Source organism: Rhinoderma darwinii, chromosome 1 (genome assembly GCF_050947455.1).
Source record: "Rhinoderma darwinii isolate aRhiDar2 chromosome 1, aRhiDar2.hap1, whole genome shotgun sequence".
Taxonomy (NCBI): domain Eukaryota; kingdom Metazoa; phylum Chordata; class Amphibia; order Anura; family Rhinodermatidae; genus Rhinoderma; species Rhinoderma darwinii.
The window spans coordinates 419,231,624-419,250,910 of NC_134687.1; the positions used below are offsets into that span (position 1 = coordinate 419,231,624).

General features: G+C 42.5%; 1 protein-coding gene across 1 annotated transcript in view; it reads left to right on the forward strand.

Annotated features, from left to right (window-relative positions):
* Positions 1 to 17,722, forward strand: part of PARP2 (poly(ADP-ribose) polymerase 2) — a 170,746-nt gene extending 153,024 nt beyond the window's left edge. The window contains exons 16-19 of the mRNA XM_075829137.1: positions 1,087 to 1,186; positions 6,504 to 6,602; positions 16,871 to 16,995; positions 17,159 to 17,722. Coding sequence (XP_075685252.1) covers positions 1,087 to 1,186; positions 6,504 to 6,602; positions 16,871 to 16,995; positions 17,159 to 17,318 — 484 coding nt within the window. The 3' untranslated portion in view covers positions 17,319 to 17,722. The remainder of the gene's footprint in view (positions 1 to 1,086; positions 1,187 to 6,503; positions 6,603 to 16,870; positions 16,996 to 17,158) is intronic.
* The last annotated feature ends 1,565 nt before the right edge of the window (positions 17,723 to 19,287 follow it).

Genomic DNA, 19,287 nt, shown 5'->3' on the forward strand with positions numbered 1-19,287 from the left:
GGGCATTAAGAAACGAATTAGCATAAATCTAAACTAGCTCATAACTTGCTCAAAAATGAGCGTTTTTCAAAATAAAAACCACTGTTCTCTACATTACAGCGCCGATCAGATTATGTAGGAGATAGGGCACTTATAATATGGTGACAGAGCCTCTTTAATATCTGGATGTGTCCCTTTAAGCAGCACCCAGGCCCCGTAACTTAATGTCTTTACATTTCTATATAAATATTTTACAAAGGAGACATCCAACCCTAATTTTTTCTTAATGCTTGCCTTCATTTTAAAACTACCCTCTGGTTTCAAAATTATAAATGTGATGGGGTATATGGAGTGATATTACCTAGTGCCGTCCAGTTGTGCCCCTTTGCCTTGTCTCCAAATGGCCACAGCACTTCTCAGACTGAGTCTAAGACATCCCTCAGTTCACGGATTGGACAGAACTGCTCACATGATCATCTCTGGCTAATCCGAGAACAGTGGGACTGTCTCAGACTCGTAGTGTAAGAAGCGCTGCAGCCGTTTTGGGACAACGCAAGGGGTACCCTAAAATGGTGGATCCGCAACAGGGAGTCACGACTGGACGGCGCTAGCACTAGGTAGTATTACTCCACATATACAATCATATATAAAATGTTGTCCCGGGACAAGATGTATGTTGGGTTGTTTTTGAGCCTTGACATTTTTATGTTTTTATACTTTGCATGCCTGTGTGTTTTGACCTTTTATTATTTACATTTAGCCAAGGAATATATAATGATGGAAGGAACACTGACATGGCAAGGGACAACAAAAGTTGATTTCTGAAGGGCAGTTTGAATGATCGGATGTGGTGCTAGTCTGTTACCTAGACAACCATAGGAATGTTCCTTTTATCATAGGTGCTTTGAAGAAGAGGATTCCAGCTTGCTAATATTGTAGTTGATGGTCCTCTCATTTTCTGAAAGCCAATAGATATTGGCTGCTGCCCGCAGCCCATCAGTTGAGCTGCCGTGTAACTTTGAAAAAATGTTCCTTTTGAGATTCTTGTTCAAAAGAAAGTTAATGCCTTGTGTTAACTAATCTAACCCAGCTGCTTTTCTTAAAAAGGATGCTTTTGTGGCATGGATCACGTATCTCTAACTGGGTTGGCATACTTAGCCAGGGCCTGCGTGTGGCTCCTAAAGAGGCTCCAATAACTGGATACATGGTAAGTAGCATTCTTCAGGGTTAATGGCAGTATTGTGGTTCTCTTATGTAGTAGGCTGTAAGGGTAGGGCTAAAAGGCTACTGGTCACAGGTGCAAAGATTGCTGCATTATCACGACGCCAGTGTCACAATAAGTCCAGCGGGTTTGGATTTCTTGTGACTGGTGGTCACGTTCATGGCCACTTGCAGGTCCCAAAGCAACCACATTGACTTTCGTTACCTGCGATGCAGGCCAGGGTGACACAACTATCTTTGGACTCGCGACTTGCTACGCAGCCGAAGTGGCCAAGTAGTCCTAATTTTACGGTCTATATTAGTTGCTTCTGTGTCTTTTAGAGTACCTTGTATTATATTAAAAGTTGCCACGTTGTATCACTTTAAATGCAGCTGTTGCTTTCTGAAGCTGATTTAAATAGATAATATGCGTTAGTCTACACTCAGTGTCACATTTACATGACTTACTGATGAAGAAATCTTATCAGAGGAAAGTCTGGTAACTTACACGTTTTTTCCTCTGCAGTCTAAATTTGGTAATTGTATCGGGCAGGTTTTATGCATAATTGTGTTTTTAAAAAAAACAAAAAACCTCAGAGTCCAGCACATGACCGCTTTGCTTTTACAGTGTTTATGGCACAGGTCTAGCATTCCACTTTCTGCTTGGTCTCGTAGGGGCACACAGAACGGTGTGACACTAATAATAAAAATAAGTGTTGGCTCCTCCTACAGACACTGAGCTTATTCAGTCTTTGCTTAAGGGCCAATTATCGGGCAGACAAGCGATCATAGAACGCTTGTTGCCAATAATTTGCTTTGTGTAAGGCAGACACCCCTGCTGGTACAGCAGGCTGTTTTTACGCTTTTTTTTGTTAGTTTGTTTTTTTTTACTCTTTCTTTATTCTGGCTTGGAAATTGACTATGCGGTCCCCCCTGCAGTCAGTGTCGACCTGACTGCACTGTTGTCCCCCTGCCAAACGAAGACGAGCGGCAAGAGCGCACACTCCTCTATCGCACACCAGCCGAATAGTTGCACCTGTTACTCCCCACCAGTGTCCCACCTCATCTGCATGATGGCACACAGAGTTAGGTGTCCCTGCTGGTACCCTGCCTTTAGAAGTGATGCTGGCTGGATCTACGGGGGGGGAAAGTATTGCAAAAATCCCGCCCGCCCCAGACTCGTCGTGCACCTGGTGCATTTTTGGCTCATCTCGTTGGTACAACGCAGATGCGCTGTGCAACACACTTTCTATTTGGTGCATCTTGTTGAGCTCTCCGCAGATGCAACTTACCGCCTCTATTACATTTCCATCTGCCAGCCCCCATTTTCTATGGCAGTTTAAATGCAGTCAGGGAGCCATCTACCTAGTAGAACATTAGGCGGTCATTACTCCCTTTTCAGGGAGGTAACTGCCTTGCCTTATTACAGTATGAGTGGACTCATTGTAACCACTTTTTTTACAGTGGGACGTGGTGATCCGTTTACTGCTTTGTCACATACAAGAAGAGAATCCTCCTGACAGGCAACCATTGTAACTCACTTTGCTTGCTCCACATATGGCTGGCCTACTCTTCTGTGTCATGCCCACCACTTAAGCTGGCTCCAGCATTCACCACGCTTAGTCCTGCACATGCCGAACATTAATGGGCCCATTCCCTTTTAACGGGCCATTGGTGACCTCACTAATGTCACCCAGTCCATGATGGGCATCCTGGTCTGCCTTTCTGACCAGACCTGTTTGGACTCTCTGTCCACGTCGTCTTCACGTGGCAAGCCTCAAAAACGGGTTAGAACTGCTCATTCTCACCCGCCATCTGTATCTGTCTGTTCCCCTTGGGAGGGAAAGGAACTATCTTTTGCGACCCCCCCCCCCCCCCCCCCCCTCCTAGGAAGGTTTTAACTGAGGAAGGAACTTCAGATTTTAACTCGGAACTGGTCGACTGTCATCTACAGTGGACAATGTTTTAAAGTGGTCCAAGATACCTTACAGATCACTGACATGGAACAGTCTCCCTTTCCGCTGACCCAGATGGTCTTAAGTCCTTTCCTACTCACTCAGAGTTTTGAAGAGGTTGTGTCCAAGGAATAGAAACACCCTGAGAAGAACTTTCCCATACCACTCCTTTTCCAAAAGACATCTCCTCCAAAAGGGCTAAATTGCCAGCGGTGGACCATCCTCTTGCCTGGCGAAGACCACTACTATTCCCATGGCGGACGCAGCCTTGGCACCGACGCATAGAGTCCTCCTTTTGAAGCTACTGGCTTAGCCTTGAGACCGATTTTTGCTACTTCCTACGTCCTATAGAGCCTCCATTGAACAGACTCGCCAACTTCGCTACGGTACTCTTGGGCACCCGCTGTATAATTAGTGGACCGCAATCAGTTGTCTAGCGCCACTATATATTTGTGCGAAGCCCCCACCTCGGCTTCTATTGTTGCTATGTGCAGAACTGCCTGACTTAAGTGTTGGTGTGCTGTTACTGCTTCAGAGCTTTTTCCTTCTGCATTTAAAGAATGTCTGGCTTTCTCACATCTCGGATGCCTGGGTGCGGGAAGTTTTATCATTAGGATAGAAAATAGAGTTTGCAAGCCTGCCACCAGACCGGTTCTTTGTCCATGCTTCCCCCATCCCCTTTTTTTTTTGAGGCAGTAGACTCCGGAGTCAAGGAGTAATTATCCCTGTCCCTCCTGATCAGAAATATTGAGGGTTGTACTACAATCTTTTTGTCGATCCCATAAAGGACGCGTCAGTTCGCACTATTCTGGACCTCAAGTGTTTGAATGACTACGTTAAGGTCCCTCATGTCCTCATGGAGTCCCTCCGCTTGTACATTGCTTACATGGATCAGTGGGATTTTCTCTCTTTTGTGGACATAGAATGCATACCTCCACGTCCCCATTTACCCATTTCATAAGCGCTTCCTGCGCTTTGTAGTTCCCCCTCACCATTATCAGTTTGTGGCACTCCCATTCGGCCTAGCAATGGCCCCACGGGTTTTCAGCAAGATCCTCTTGGTGATAATGGTGCTTTTTTGCTCTAGGGGATTTCAGTTGTCCCCTACCTGGATGACATCCTCATCAAGTCTCCTTTCACGGAGGACAGCCTAGCCAGTCTCCAGTTTACTCTGGATACCGTAACCTGATTCGGTTGTATAGTCAACCACTCCGAACCCTGTCTTACTTTGTCGGAGGATTACCTTTTTTGGTAAGATGATCAAAACCCAGTTGGCTCGGGTGTTTTTTTTTCTCCATAGAAGCTGTCTTCCCTCCAAGGCGTGAGGACCCTGCTGAGAGCGCTCCTGCCTCTCTCCGCTCCTTCAATTAGAGTCCTGGGCACCATGGTGGCTTCGATCGAGGCCATTCCCTTTGCCCAGTTTCACACTTGTTCACTTCGAAGGGCAATACTTTCCTGGTAAAACCGCTCTTTGCACTTATTAAAACAAATTACATTTCCCCTGACTGTATGATGGTCCCTCAGTTGGTGGCTCTCATTCCAGCTATACCTAAAGGCCACTAATTTCTCTCACTCCACTGGCAGCGGGTGCATTTTCACGTTCCTGCTCTCTCGGCAGTGCAAATCCCATATTTGACTAGATTTGCTCTAGGTGGGGCTGGCCGGAGGTGAACTTAATGTGGTCCAGTTTCAACCGCAAGGTTCCCCAATTCATATATCCGGCTCGATATTCCAAAGCATGCGCGGTCGAAGCTATGCTCTCTCCATGGGACCAATTCAACCTTCTTTATCTGTACCCCCTTTGCCCCTACTTTACAAGCTTCTCCGGAGAATCAAGGCCAAAAAAGGCTCTTACCATCCTCTTGGCTGGCCGTGTTATTGTTAGTACGAAGACGTGGTGGCTCTGATGGCCGATGTTCCTTAGCCATTGCCTCTCTGGCACTTTCTGCTGCCTCTCTTCCACCTGAATTTACAGTTACTATGTTTAACGGCATGGCTAATGAAGCCACAGTACTGAAAGCAATGGGCTTGTCAGAGCGGGCAATCCACACCATGTTGCAGGCTAGGAAGCCATAATTTGTTCGCATTTACCACCGTACATTAAAGAAATACTTATGCTGGTGTGAGGATCGGAATCTTGTTTTTTTTTTCTTTCCTGGCGCTAGAATTGCTGCAGTTGGCTATTCGAACCTCCACTGAAGATCTCTTTCATCTTCTCACCTGGAAGGTGGTGCCCTTTATCAGGAATTATACTCGTGTTTAAATCTCCTTCAGGTTGAGGCAGTACTGCATACTGTGCCTTACTCTTTGCCCAAGGGGGGCATGCTCTTTCCACCTTTATCGAGATTATTGCTTTACAGTACTCGTTTCCTTCTCTGTTGCACCCTAAGTACGCTTTCTTTTTAAATCGAATAACCTTTTATTGACAATTTTAAAACCTAAGGAATGCTATCTTCACATTCTGGATGTCATCCGCGTCTTGTGGGTCTACCTCTCCCTCACTTCCTCTATTCGCAGATCTAAATCCTTGTTTGAGGTTCTGGAATGTCTGAGCTAAGGTTTGACAGCTTCCAACGCTACTATCGCCCACTGGATTCATTTGACTATTTGCGACCGGGTCTACCAGGTCAAGAGGAGGGAACCCCCTTTCCTGATTAAGGCCTATTCCACTAGGGTGTTTGGTGCTTTCTGGGCTGTGCGCCATCAGGCTTCTGCTCTTAGGTTTGCACGTCGGCTACCTGGTCGTCGCTGCACACATTTACAAGTTCTACAGGGTGCATACTTTTGCTTCAGCGGATGCTTTCCTTGGTCACAAGGTCTTGCAGGCATCTGTGAATTAGATTATCACATTCTTCTGTTCCCACCCATGGGGAGTGCTTTAGGATGTCCCAAAGTCTTTCTCCCTCAATGAGACTAACAAGAAAAAGGGCTTTTTTGAGTGCTCACCGTGAAATCCTTTTCTCGTACAGTCCTTTGGGGGACATAGATCCCACCTATTTGTTTCTACAGTTGATATGGTTGTCCATTTGACGGTTTTCTTCTCTGGCTCTGATATTGTTTTCTTTACCTTCTATTCTGTTTCCCCTACTGTTTGTGTACAGACTGAATTAGCTCAATGCCTGTAGGAAGGGGCCAATACTTTTTTATTCTTAGTGTCTCGCCTCCTAGTGGCATCAGCATATATTCTCTGTCAGTGTCCCAAATGGACTGATCAAGGATTTTACGGTGAGTACTTAAATGGAGAAAAGGGTATTTTTTTTATTTTTTTTTAACACTTACTTTTCTATATTGATTCTATGAAGTTAACCTATAAATCCCTGGAACCGTCTGGAACTTGTTTTACAGTAAATTCAATTTCTCTCTCCCTAGTTTGGAAAAGGAATATACTTTGCTGATGTCTCTTCAAAGAGTGCAAATTATTGCTTCACAACCCGAGACAAGAATGTGGGAATTATTCTGCTGTCGGAGGTAATGACAACTGATATGTGGACTGATTCTATTTATGTAACTTTCGGAAAACTTGCATCATTTGATGGGCCTTATCTAATGTTGACTGGATTTGGGATCATTCATTAGTGGTCCAAGCCCCTCTTACACCAGCAATTAAACATGGGTAAACAAGTATAGGCAAAAACAGAAAGTTCCACTTAGTATTATTGTACAACTTTCAGCAGTTAGTGAATATTTCAATGTCACTCTGATGCTGGAACTTCCCTTCTTTATGTAAAGTAGGAGAATGACTGTTCTGACACAGATGTTGCTTTTTTGTCTAAACAGTAGTCTGTGTTGCTTCCAGTACCTAACATGTTGAATCCTGCAGCCAGGAATACTTATTTAAGTGTTCTACTCATTCCAGCAAAATATATATAAAACTGGTAAATACAATTTAAAAAATAGATCCATTAATTGGGAGAAGTCCATTCCAACCAGATAGTTTTCAGAATTGATTGATTTCTGTTTTGGAAGGCTAATTGACTTTATTACTTCATTACTTCTCATGTCTTGGGGTGGGATTAATGTGCTGCTGTTTCAGTACATACATTTTATTGTTTTTTTTGTTATTTTTCCATGTGGGGGGAAATGGGGGTTAAACTTTCTTAGGCTATGTTCACACTGGCATCATGGGTTATAATGGAATTTCCAACGTTGTCCTGGATCAATCATGTGAGGTATACAAACACCTGCCAACGGACTCCATTGACTTATAACGGGTTCCATTGAGGTTTCTGTTTTGATGGCAAAAATAGTGATGCATGCTGCGCTATTCTTGCTGTCAAAAGGGATGTAACCCCCGACACGAAGGTGTTGCTGTTGCTTGCACATCTACTTTAGTTTTATTACTGGATAGTGCTTTAATCTGTCTAATATTAGTTAATGCTTGCTAGTTTCCTGTCTATTAATTTACTAGAAAGCTTCCAAATGCCATTAAAGAGGTCACTGTGTCCTATATGGCTAGGCTCAAATGTCGTGGTCATAATGCGTGTTTTCTGCAAATCGTGGAAAAAATGTACAAGGCCCCGGGACCAGATGGGTTACACCCTAGAGTTCTTAAAGAGCTTAGTTCAGTTATTTCTGTCCCCCTTTTCATAATATTCAGAGATTCTCTAGTGACTGGTATAGTGCCAAGGGACTGGCATAGGGGAAATGTGCCTAATTTTAAAAAAGGCTCTAGGTCTTCCCCGGGGTATTTATAGACCAGTAAGCTTAACATCCATCGTGGGGAAAATGTTTGAGGGACTATATACAGGATTATGTGTCAAAAAATAGTATTATAAGTGACAGCCAGCACGGTTTTACTAAGGACAGAAGCTGTCAAACCAACCTTATTTGTTTTTATGAAGAGGTGAGCAGAAGCCTAGACAGAGGGGTCGCTGTGGATATAGTGTTTTTGGACTTTGCAAAGGCATTTGACACTGTCCCTTATAGACGTCTAATGGATAAATTAAGGACTATAGGTTTAGATAGTATAGTTTGTAATTGGATTGAGAATTGGCTCAAGGACCGTATCCAGAGATAAAGAACTGCTTTTTTTCCTATAATAATGCCTTATTCACACGAACATATCTGTTTTGCGCGCGCAAAAAACGCTGCATTTTGCGCGCGCAAAAGGTCCGTGTGTCATCAGCATATGGTGCGTGGCTGCGTGATTTTTGTGCAGCCAGCATCATGATGACACTCTGGTTTTAGGTTTACAAACGTGGTGCTTTTCTGTTTTCATTCATTGTTTTTACTACTGTAGCGCGCATCACGCACGGCACCCGGAAGTGCTTCCGTGTGCCGAGCGCGATTTGCACGCACCCATTGACTTCAATGGGTGCGTGCAGCGCGAAACAGGGCAAATATAGGACATGTCATGAGTTTCACGCAGCGCACATACGCAGCGTGAAATTCACTGACCGTCTGAACGGCCCCATTCATTAACATAGGTCTTCGTGTGAATAAGTCTTTTGTTATAGGAAAAAAATTAACACGTAAAAAAAAAAGTACACATATTTGTTATCACCGCGTTCGTAACAACCCCAACTATAAAACTATAATATTATTTTTCCCGCACGGTGAACACCGCAAATAAAATAAACGAAAAAATGCCAAAATCACTATTTTGGTCACCACTCCTCCCAAAATATACAATAAAAAGTACCAAAAAACAGTGCCAATACAAACTACAACCCGTCCCGCAAAAAACAAGCCCTTACACACCTTTTTTGACTGAAAAATAAAAAAGTTATGGCTCTGAGAATATGGTGACACAAAAAATAATTTATTTTATAAATAAGTTGTTTTATTGCGCAAACGCTGTAAAATATAAATAAAACTATATACATATGGTATCGCCGTAATCGTATCGACCCGCAGAATAAAATATAAGGGTCATTTATAGCCCAGGGTGAAAGCGGTAAAAAAAAACAAAAACAGAATTGATGGTTTTTGGTCACCTTGCTTGCCGAAAAATGGAATAAAAAGTGATCAAAAAAATCACATGTACCCCAAAATGGTACCAATGAAAACTACAGATTGTCCCGCAACAAATAAGCCCTCACACTGCTCCGGTGGTGAAAAAATAAAAAAAGTTCCGGCTCCCAGAATATGGCGACGCACAATGTGCAGTGTTCCAAAAGCGGATAAGATCGGGCGCCATTTAGAAGTGCGACACTGGCCACATATGTGCGGTTTATTATTTATTTACCCCCTTATTATACCCTCTTATTATGCCCCTGATGTACTCTGCCCAGCCTTCATATGCCCCCACATTATAAACTGAAATACCAGCAAAACGATAGAGCTACTACCAAGCAAAATCTGCGCTCCCTAAAGCCAAATGCAGCTCCCTTCCTTCTGAGCCCTGCAGCGTGCCAAAACAGCAGTTTACGTCCACCGATAAGGCATCGCCATACCCGGGAGAACCCGGCTAATATTTTATGAGGTATTTGTGGCACAAACTGGGCACAACATATAGTGCACTAAAATGGCACACCAGTGGAAAATTTTAATTTTCACTCTGCACCATCCGCTGCGCATTAAACACTTCGCGCACCACGACTTAATAACATGTCGTGGTGTGGGGGGTGATATATGGAGCGTCTCACGCGCTGAGCCCGCGCCATACGCTGCGGGTGTCAGCTGTGTATTACAGCTGATACCCGGGACTAACGGACAGAAACCGCGATCGCGCTGTTACAGGAGCCTGTAAAAATCACAATATACTGCAATACATTAGTATTGTAGTGTATTCTAATAATTGTAATCTAATAATTGCTGGTTCAAGTCCCCTAGGGGGACTAATAAAATGTGTAAAAACAAAAGTAAATAGTTATTAGTGGAAAAAAAATTATAAATATTTGAAGTCCGAAAAGAAACATTTTTTTCTCTAAAGTAATGTAAAAAAAATACACAAAATTGGTATCGCTGCGTCCGTAAAAGTCCAAACTATTACAATATACCATTATTTAACTCGCACGGTGAACGCCGTGAAAAATAAAGAATTTTAAACCGCAAAATCACTGTTTTTTGGTCACCTTGGCTCTACCAAAAATTTTTATAAAAAGTGCTCAAAAAGATGTATGTACCAAAAAATGGTACCAATAAAAGCGACCGCTCGTCCCGCAAAAAATAAGCCCTCACACCACTCTATTGACGGAAAAATAAAGAAGTTATTGCTCTCGGAAAGCAGGGAGGTTAAAATGAAAGAAAAAGCAAAACATGGATCAGTTCGGAAAGGGTTAATTTCTAATGAAAAAAATATTTATGACCACATGTGGGGTATAGCCGTACTCGGGAGAAATTGCTTTACAAATGTTGGGGTGCTTTTTCAACATTTTATTGGAAATAATGTTGATACTAATTCTGCAAAAGACCTGTGGGGTCTAAATGCTCACTATACCCCTAGATAGATTCCTTAAGTGGTGTAGTTCCCCAAATGGGGTTACTTTTGGGGGGCTTCCACTGTTTTGGTCCCTCGGGGGCTTTGCAAATTCGACATGACACCCAAAAACTATTCCAGCTAAATTTGAGCTCCAAAAGCCAAATAGCGCTCCTTCTCTTCTAATCCCCGGTGTGGGTCGAAACAGCACTTTATTAACACATATGGGGTATTTACGTAATCGGGAGAAATTTTGGACAAATGTTGGGGTGCTTTTTCTCCTTTATTCCTTGTAAAAATTAAAAATGTCTACGTTTTTACAGGAAAAAAAGGAGATTTTTTACCTTTACAGACTGAGGCCCCATGCACACGACCGTAAAAAAACCTCCGGACCTATTCACGGACCCATTCAAAAAACTGACCCATTCACTTTCATTCAACGCGGACACCTTTCCGTAGCATTACGGAAGGGTGTCCGTGTCGCGGAAATGTTCCGGGAATTATGGAACATGTCCGTTCTTTTGCATTTTGCGGGCCGTGCTCCCATACTTTGTATGGGAGCACGGCCCGAAAATGCGGCTGTCATTCGGCGGCCGGCCTGCCCGCAATCGCGGGCCGTGATTGCGGGCACGGTCGTGTGCATGGGGCCTAATTCCAATGAATTCAGCAAAACAACTGTGGGGTCAAAATGCTAGCTTTACCCCTAGAAAAATTCCTTGAGGGTGTAGTTTCCAAAATGGTCACTTTTGGGGGGTTTCCACTGTTTTCATCCCTCCAGTGCGTTGCAAACGTGTCACGGCACTGAAAACTATTCCAGCACAATCAGAAATCCAAATGACGCTCCTTCTCTTCTGAGCTTTGCTGTGGGTCCAAACAGCAGTTTATTACCACATATGGGGTATTGCTATAATCGGAAGAAATTGCTTTACATATGTTGGGGTGTTTTTTCTACTTTATTCCGTGTAAAAATAAAAAATTTCTACGTTTTTTCACTAAAGTAGATTTTCATCTTCACATACTAATTAAAATAAATGTAGCAAAAAAACTTGGGTTCAAAATGCTAACTATACCCCTAGATAAATCCCTTGAGGGGTGTAGTTTCCAAAATGTGGTCACTTTTGGGGGTCTTTACTGTTTTGGTACCACAAAACCTATTCAAACCTGACGTGGTGCCTAAAATATATTCTAAAAAAAAGGGACTCCGGCCACCGAATAGCGTTCAAGCTGCCGTACTGCAGCTCTGCTCCTATTCAGGTGAATAGGAGCAGAGCTGCAGTTCAGCAGCATGGCCGCTATGCTACGTACGGAGCCAACTGCTTCTGGCTCCGTACATAGCATAATGGGCCATAACATCCGGTGCCAGGAGGCAGCCGGAGCGGCTTAACGGTGTGGGGTCTGGGTGTTGGACCCGCACCAATAATATACTGATGACCTATCCGGTGGATAGGTCATCAGTTCAGTAGTGAACAATCCCTTTAACCCTTTCAAGACCGAGCTCATTTTGTCCTTCAGGACCAGCCCCATTTTTTCAAATCTGACATGTCACTTTATGTGGTAATAACTCTGGAATGCTTTTGCCTATCCAAGCGATTCTGAGATTATTTTCTCGTGACATATTGTACTTTATATTACTGGAAAAATGTGGTCAATAAATTCATTGCTTATTTGTGAAAATCACCAACATTTTGAGAAAATTTGCAAAAATTATGATTTTTCTCATTTTAAATGTATCTGCTTGTAAAACACTGTAATACCACACAATAGTTACTATTTCACATATTCCATATGTCAACTTTATATTTGCATCGTTTTTTGAAGATCCTTTTATTTTTCTAGGACGTTACAAGGCTTAGAACTTTACCAGCAATTTCTCACATTTTCAAGAAAATTTCAAAAGGCAATTTTTACAGGGACCAGTTCAGTTCTAAAGCGGCTTTGAGGGCCTTATGTACTAGATAGACCCCATAAATCACCCCATATTAAAAACCACCCCTCAAAGTATTCAAAACAGCATTCAGAAAGTTTTTTAACCCTTTAGGTATTTCACAAGAATTAAAGCAAAGTAGAGGGGAAATTGACAAATTTTTTTTTTTTTTGCTGCAATTCATTTGTAATACGTTTTTTCTGTAACACAGAAGGTTTTACCAGAGAAACGCAACACAATATTTATTGCCCAGATTCTGCAGTTTTTAGAAATATCCCACATGTGGCCCTAGTGTGATAATGGACTGAAATACCGGCCTCAGAAGCAAAGGAGCACCTAGTGGATTTTGTGGCCTCCTTTTTTTAGAATATATTTTAGGCACCATGTCGGGTTTGAAGAGGTCTTGTAGTGCCAAAACAGTGGAAATCCCCCAAAAGTGACACAGTTTTGGAAACTGCACCCCTCAAGGAATTTATCTAGGGGTATAGTTAGCATCTTGACCTTGCAGGTCTTCTGCTATATTTATTGGAGTTTGCCTGTGAAAGTGAAAATCTACTTTTTTTCTGAAAAAATATTTGCAAGGAATAAAGAATAAAAAGCTCCCCAAAACTTGTAAAGCTACTTCTCCCGATTACAGCAATACCCCATATGTGGTACTAAACTGCTGTTTGGACCCACGGCAGAGCTCAGAAGGGAAGGAGCGCCATTTGGATTTTGAAGCGCAGATTGTGCTGGATTGGTTTTCAGTGCCATGTCGCGTTTGCAACGCCCTGGAGGGAGCCAAACGGTGGAAACCCCCCAAAAGTGACCCCATTTTGTAGACTACACCCCTCAAGGAATTTTTCTAGGGGTATAGTTAGCATTTTGACCCCACAGTTTTTTGCTGAATTTAGTGGAATTAGGCCGTGAAAATTAAAATCTACTTTTTTCTGAAAAACATAAAAATGTTTAATTTTTCCAATGAATAAAGGAGAAAAATCACCCCAAAATTTGTAAAGCAATTTGTCCTGATTACAGCAATACACCATATGTGGTAATAAACTGCTGTTTGGACCCACGGCAAGACTCAGAAGGGAAGGAACAATATTTGGCTTTTGGAGCTCAAATTTAGCTGGAATGGTTTTCGGGTGTCATGTCGCATTTGCAAAGCCCCTGAGATACCAAAACAGTGGAAACCTCCCAAAAGTCCCTTTAGGGGACTGGAACGAGCGATCATTAGGTCGCTGGTACACTACACTGCAGTACAAATGTATTGCAGTATAATATAATTTTTACAGGCTCCTGTAACAGCGCGATCGCTGTTCCTGTCCATTAGTCCCGGGTGTCAGCTGTAATACACAGCGGACACCTGCAGAATATGGAGCGGGCGCAGCGCATGAGCCCACTCCATATATAACCCCCCCCCCCCCCCCGCACCACGACATGCTATTAAGTCGTGGTGCGTGAAGGCGTTAATGCGCAACGGATGGTGCAAAGTGAAAATTAAAATTTTCCACTGATATGCCATTTTAATGCACAATATGTTGTGCCACTGAAGACAAATACCTCATACAATGTTGAGCGGGTTCTACCGGATATAAAATATCATATATGTGGACGTAAGCTGGTGTTTGGGCACGCTGTGGGGCTCAGAAGGGAGGGAGCGCCATTTGGCTTTTGGAGCGCAGAGTTTGCTTGGTAACTGTTCTGTTTGGGGTTTTGCTGGTATTTCATTTTATGATGTGGGGGTATGTGTAAATTGGGCAGAGTACATCAGGACATAATAAGAGGGTATAATAATGGGGTAAATAAATAATAATCCGCAGATATGTGGCCAGTGTCGCACTGATAAATGGCGCCCGATCCTATCTGCTTTTGGACAATGCACAATTTCTGTCGCAATATTCTGAGAGCCAGAACTTTTTTTATTTTTTCTTCACCGGAGCCGTGCGAGGGCTTATTTGTTGCGGGACAATCTGTCGTTTTCATTGGTACCATTTTAGGGTACATGTGATTTTTTTGATCACTTTTTATTAGATTTTTTTTGCCAAGCAAAGTGACAAAAAAACATATTCTGACAATGTTTTTTGTCTTTTTTTTTTTTTTACATTTTTCACCGTGCGCTATAAATGACATTTTACTTTATTCTGCGGGTCGATGCGATTACGGCGATACCAGATGTATATAGTTTTTTTTATGTTTTGTGCCATTTGCGCAATAAAATCACTTTTCGATAAAATTATTAATTTTTTTGTCACCATATTCTGAGAGCCATAACTTTTTATTTTTAAGTCAAAAAAGCTGTGTAAGGGCTTGTTTTTTGCGGGACGGGTTGTAGTTTTTATTGGTATTCTTTTGGGGTACATGCGACTTTTTGATCACTTTTTATTCTATATTTTTGGAGGGTTGATGACCAAAAAAATAGTGATTCTGACATTGTTTTTAAATTGTTTTTGCGCTGTTCACCATGCGGGAAAAATAATTTTATAGATTGGGTCGTTGTGAACACGGTCATACCAAATATGTGTACTTTTTTTTAACATTTTCATTTTTTTCCTATAATAAAAGACTTATTATAGGAAAAAAAGCATTTTTTGTTTTTGTAACTTTTATAACTTGTGTTTTACACTTTTTTCTAAAACATTTTTATTACTATTTTTTTTTTACTTGTTTTACTTGAAGACCTGCAGCACTGATGACTGCTATAATACATTACACTACCTAGGTAGTGTAACGTATTATAAACTGTCAGTGTGACGCTGAGTCTCACACTGACAGGAAGCTTATGAGGACCGGCCTGCGGCTGGTTCTCATAGGCTGCTGTGCATGGCAGACCCGGGGGCCGTTGTATGGCCCCCGGTTCTGCCTTATAACCGACTGCAGCACCCGCAATCTGTCTCCGGGAAAGTTTGTTGTAGTAACAAACTTTCCAGTTCGTTGCTACAACAAACTTTCCCTGCGATCACATGACCGGGACCTGAACCAATTAGGTCATGTCTCCGGGACCAGAGGCAGGGGTGTCAGCGCTATTCTGAGACACCCGGATCGCGCTTTTAACACCCACCGTGAATTCACGTCGGCGCTGCACAGAGCCCAGCAACTGCCGACGTGTATTTACTGTGGGCGGTTGGGAAGCGGTTAAAGGGGTTGTCCAGGAATACATTTTAGTGATATTTTAATTTAATGTGGCAATCGCAATTAATTTTCGAATATAAAAGTTTTTTTTCTGGCACCGTTACGTATTTGTTCATTGCGGTCACGTGACCGCACCTAGTCATTTTTTCGTTTGCTCGGGCAGCACTTCCAGCTGAGAAGAGACACGGCACGTCATCAACTACGTTTACAGGCAGTGGGTTGGGAGGATGTTTCATGAGCTCTTCAGAGCTCGGCCTCTGGTCCCACTGCCTGTAAACGTAGTTGATGACGTTCTGTGCCTCTGCTCAGCCGGAAGTGCTGGTCGTCTCTCCTCGTACACACCCCACCTCTTGTCATCCACGCCCCCTCCTCCTTCTCTTTCGGCGTTCCAACACTGCCTGGCCACCACATCTCTCCTCAAACACGCCCCCTCCTCCTTTCAAATTCCACTTGACTTCTGCCATATTCCCACCCCATCCACTTCATGTTATGCCTCAATGTCCACACGCCCCTTGCCCCGATAGTCTATACAGTGATTACAGGGGTTACAGAAAGACAGGGATGACGGGGGTTACATAAATAGATATGACGGGGTTACATAAATACAGGGATGATGGGGTCATCATCCCTGCGTACGACCCCCATTATCCCTGCGTATACCAGCCATCACCCCTGTGTGATAATTACTGGGTGTGTGTGACAGTGCAGGGAGCTGGGTGACTGTAATTAGAGCAGGGAATTACCCTGTGAATATAGAGGGTGTGGAAGTATGCAAATAGCTGAGATGCTGTGGAGGAAGGGGAGGGAGGAATGTAAGCTGTTTTTTCAGATGCAGCAAGGGATTATGGGTATGGTGGGTTACAAGACAGGAAACAGGATCAGAAGCAATGAAAACAGAGCAGCAGTGATTAAGATCAAACAGAAACTTGTTAGTAGGGGGTTTTAGGGAAGGCAAACCAAGGCTGGGAAAAAATAATTTTTCCCTGGCTAACCCCTTTAAGTTGAGCTCAAGGAACCCTGCCGTCCTGCTCTTTAGACGGTTATCCATCCCATCCTCGACGTTTTTGCATGCAATATCACAGGTCAAATACAGTAAAAATAATTGTTGAAATACACATACATGGAATTTATCTAATCCAATTAAAGTATTAAATATTTGCCATGCATTGGATCAAGTGATTTGATCTTCTATATTGGCATTTTATGACATGTCTGGCATAAAAAAAACAACTTTGGGTAATTTAGGTTGTAGCTACTATAAGTTCTACGTGTAAAACAGCTATCATTTATATACACTGTTCACCTCTTTTGTATTGACCATATTTCTATCTTTGTCAGGTTGCAATTGGGCAATGTAATGAACTTCTTGCTGCAGATTATGATGCTCAGAAGAAACTGAAAGGCAAACACTGCACCAAAGGCCTAGGTCGTAGCATTCCAGACCCCCAAAAGAGCATGATTCAGTAAGTTGAATAAAGATTCATTAATAGTGTAATAGGTTACATGAATTAACAAATCGGCAAAACCAGCCAACATCTCATGTTTGGCATACATTCACACCAGTATTTAACGTAAAAAAAAATTCAGCTCTGAAAAATGAGATGTTTCTGTTTTCACTTTTTACAGTGACGGTGCTGTGGTTCCCTTGGGCCCTCTCATAGACACGGGACTGAAAATGAACGATGGCTACACACTAAATTACAATGAGTACATTGTGTATGATGGCCGCCAGGTCCGAATGAAGTATTTGCTTCAAGTTCGTTTCAACTATGAATCACTGTGGTAACAGTAGCACTAGGGAAGTGTAGTAGTAGTTTGTGATTTCAGCTGCATCCATGAATACTGCTGTATTGGTAAATGTGGAGAAACTGAATATTTAAGTACAATGAGTGCTGATTATCATCTTCGAAGTAGTTCTAGAAAAAAAAGAGCATGTATTGTCCCTGTAGCGTACTGCACCAGTCTTTATATATAATCACTATCCAGTCCTGTATCTTATTGTTCTATTAGAGGAGTAGAGTATAGAAAGGGTATTTTTAACACCAGTAGTAACTGTGCTTCTAGATAAATCTTATTGGCAACCACTCTTAATGGTTCCTTTGTCTTTTTACCCCTGAAATGGAAAATCAATATTATATAAGTCTTTTTCTGTACAAGTAATAAAAATGTAACGTGTCACTTGCTTAAAAATTGTCCTTTTCTTTGAAACTGTCCCGTCATGTATAAAAATGGGAAAAAAAGCCAACTAGAGTGGCGGTATCATTCGGCAATATATGTGTCATGCTGCGGCTGTTGCTGAGAAAATGTAGTATTGTATTCCAATGTAATACATGGATAGGCTGGAGCCGCTCTATCTAGTAGCTCATAGAGGGGGTCCCTGGGCGGAGAACTTACCTTATAAGGGCAGATGTGTCATAAGACATATGGACAGGGGTTGTCGTGTTTTTGAGACCTCTGCTTTAATGATGGTGGGCTTCATTGTATTGCAGCAATATTTGCCATTCATCTGTGATTCATTTTTACTATTTTCATATTGTTTAAAAAGTCTTATATAATAGTGTTCCCTAAACTCCATTACATGTTGCCCACACAAATTATCTTCGTTACAGTAACACAATATGGTTTGCCTTTGCCATTTGTGTAAAAATGTCTGCTATGTGGTGCAATATAGTTTAACTATGCTGCCTAAACTTGCACTAGTGTATAAAGTGTAGCTAAACATTTGACAAACTTCTGGCATGTCCGAAGTTTGGATTGGTGGCGGTCCGAGCACTGAGACCCCACCCCCAATCGCTAGAACGAAGCAGCTGAAGCACTTGTGTGAGCTCTCAGCCTCTTCGTGTCTGTTCGGCTTTTTCCGGAAAGCCAATGTATCGGAGTACAGGCTCATAGACTTTCTATTGAGTCCGTACGCCGATACATTTATTTCCGGAAAAAGTCGAACAGACCAGAAACGGCTGAACGCTCACACAAGCACTTCAGCTGCTTCGTTCTAGCGATTGGTGGGGGTCTCAGTACTCAGACCCCCACCAATCCAAACTTCTGACATGTTACTATGACTTGTCAGAAGTTTGTCAAATGTTTAGCTACACTTTAAAGGAAACCTGTCACCAGCATTTCACCTATTGAACTTTACTTATCCCTCACTGGCCGCTGCTATCAAAAGATCATTGCCGTTATCCCATCTCCTAAACTTCTCCTCCAACTGTGAATAACGGTCTGCAAACATTTCGCACCTTTTATCGTAATAATCCGGTGTCCCGTTGTACTAACACACCAGAAGAGGACATCAATGCACAAGCGTGGGATTTTGTGTGCTGGGGGAAGGTGAGGAGCTGTCAATCAAAAGTAAGGAGGCGGGGTAAACTCGGAAAGACTTGAGGAATGAAGATTTGACTTTTTTTCAAACGAAGATTTGACTCTTTTATGCTCATTTGCATACAGTGTGGGAACACTAAAAAGCTGAATACTAAACCTACAGAGCTGACTAAGAAGACAATTATAGGTTATATAGAAATGATTTTTCATCCACTACCACCAGGTATTGCTGGTGTAATAGGTGAAATGCTGGTGACCGGTTCCCTTTAAGTACCCCATATTTCAAGCCAAGGCAATCCATGCCGCTGGATCCCTGAAAACTTACATGTTCACGCAGGATGAATAGGCTGCGTAAAAGGTACACAGTGTATTCTCCCTGGACGCCGCACGGAATTCCAGCCAAAAACAGACTATACTTACCCATAGCCTTGTTGATG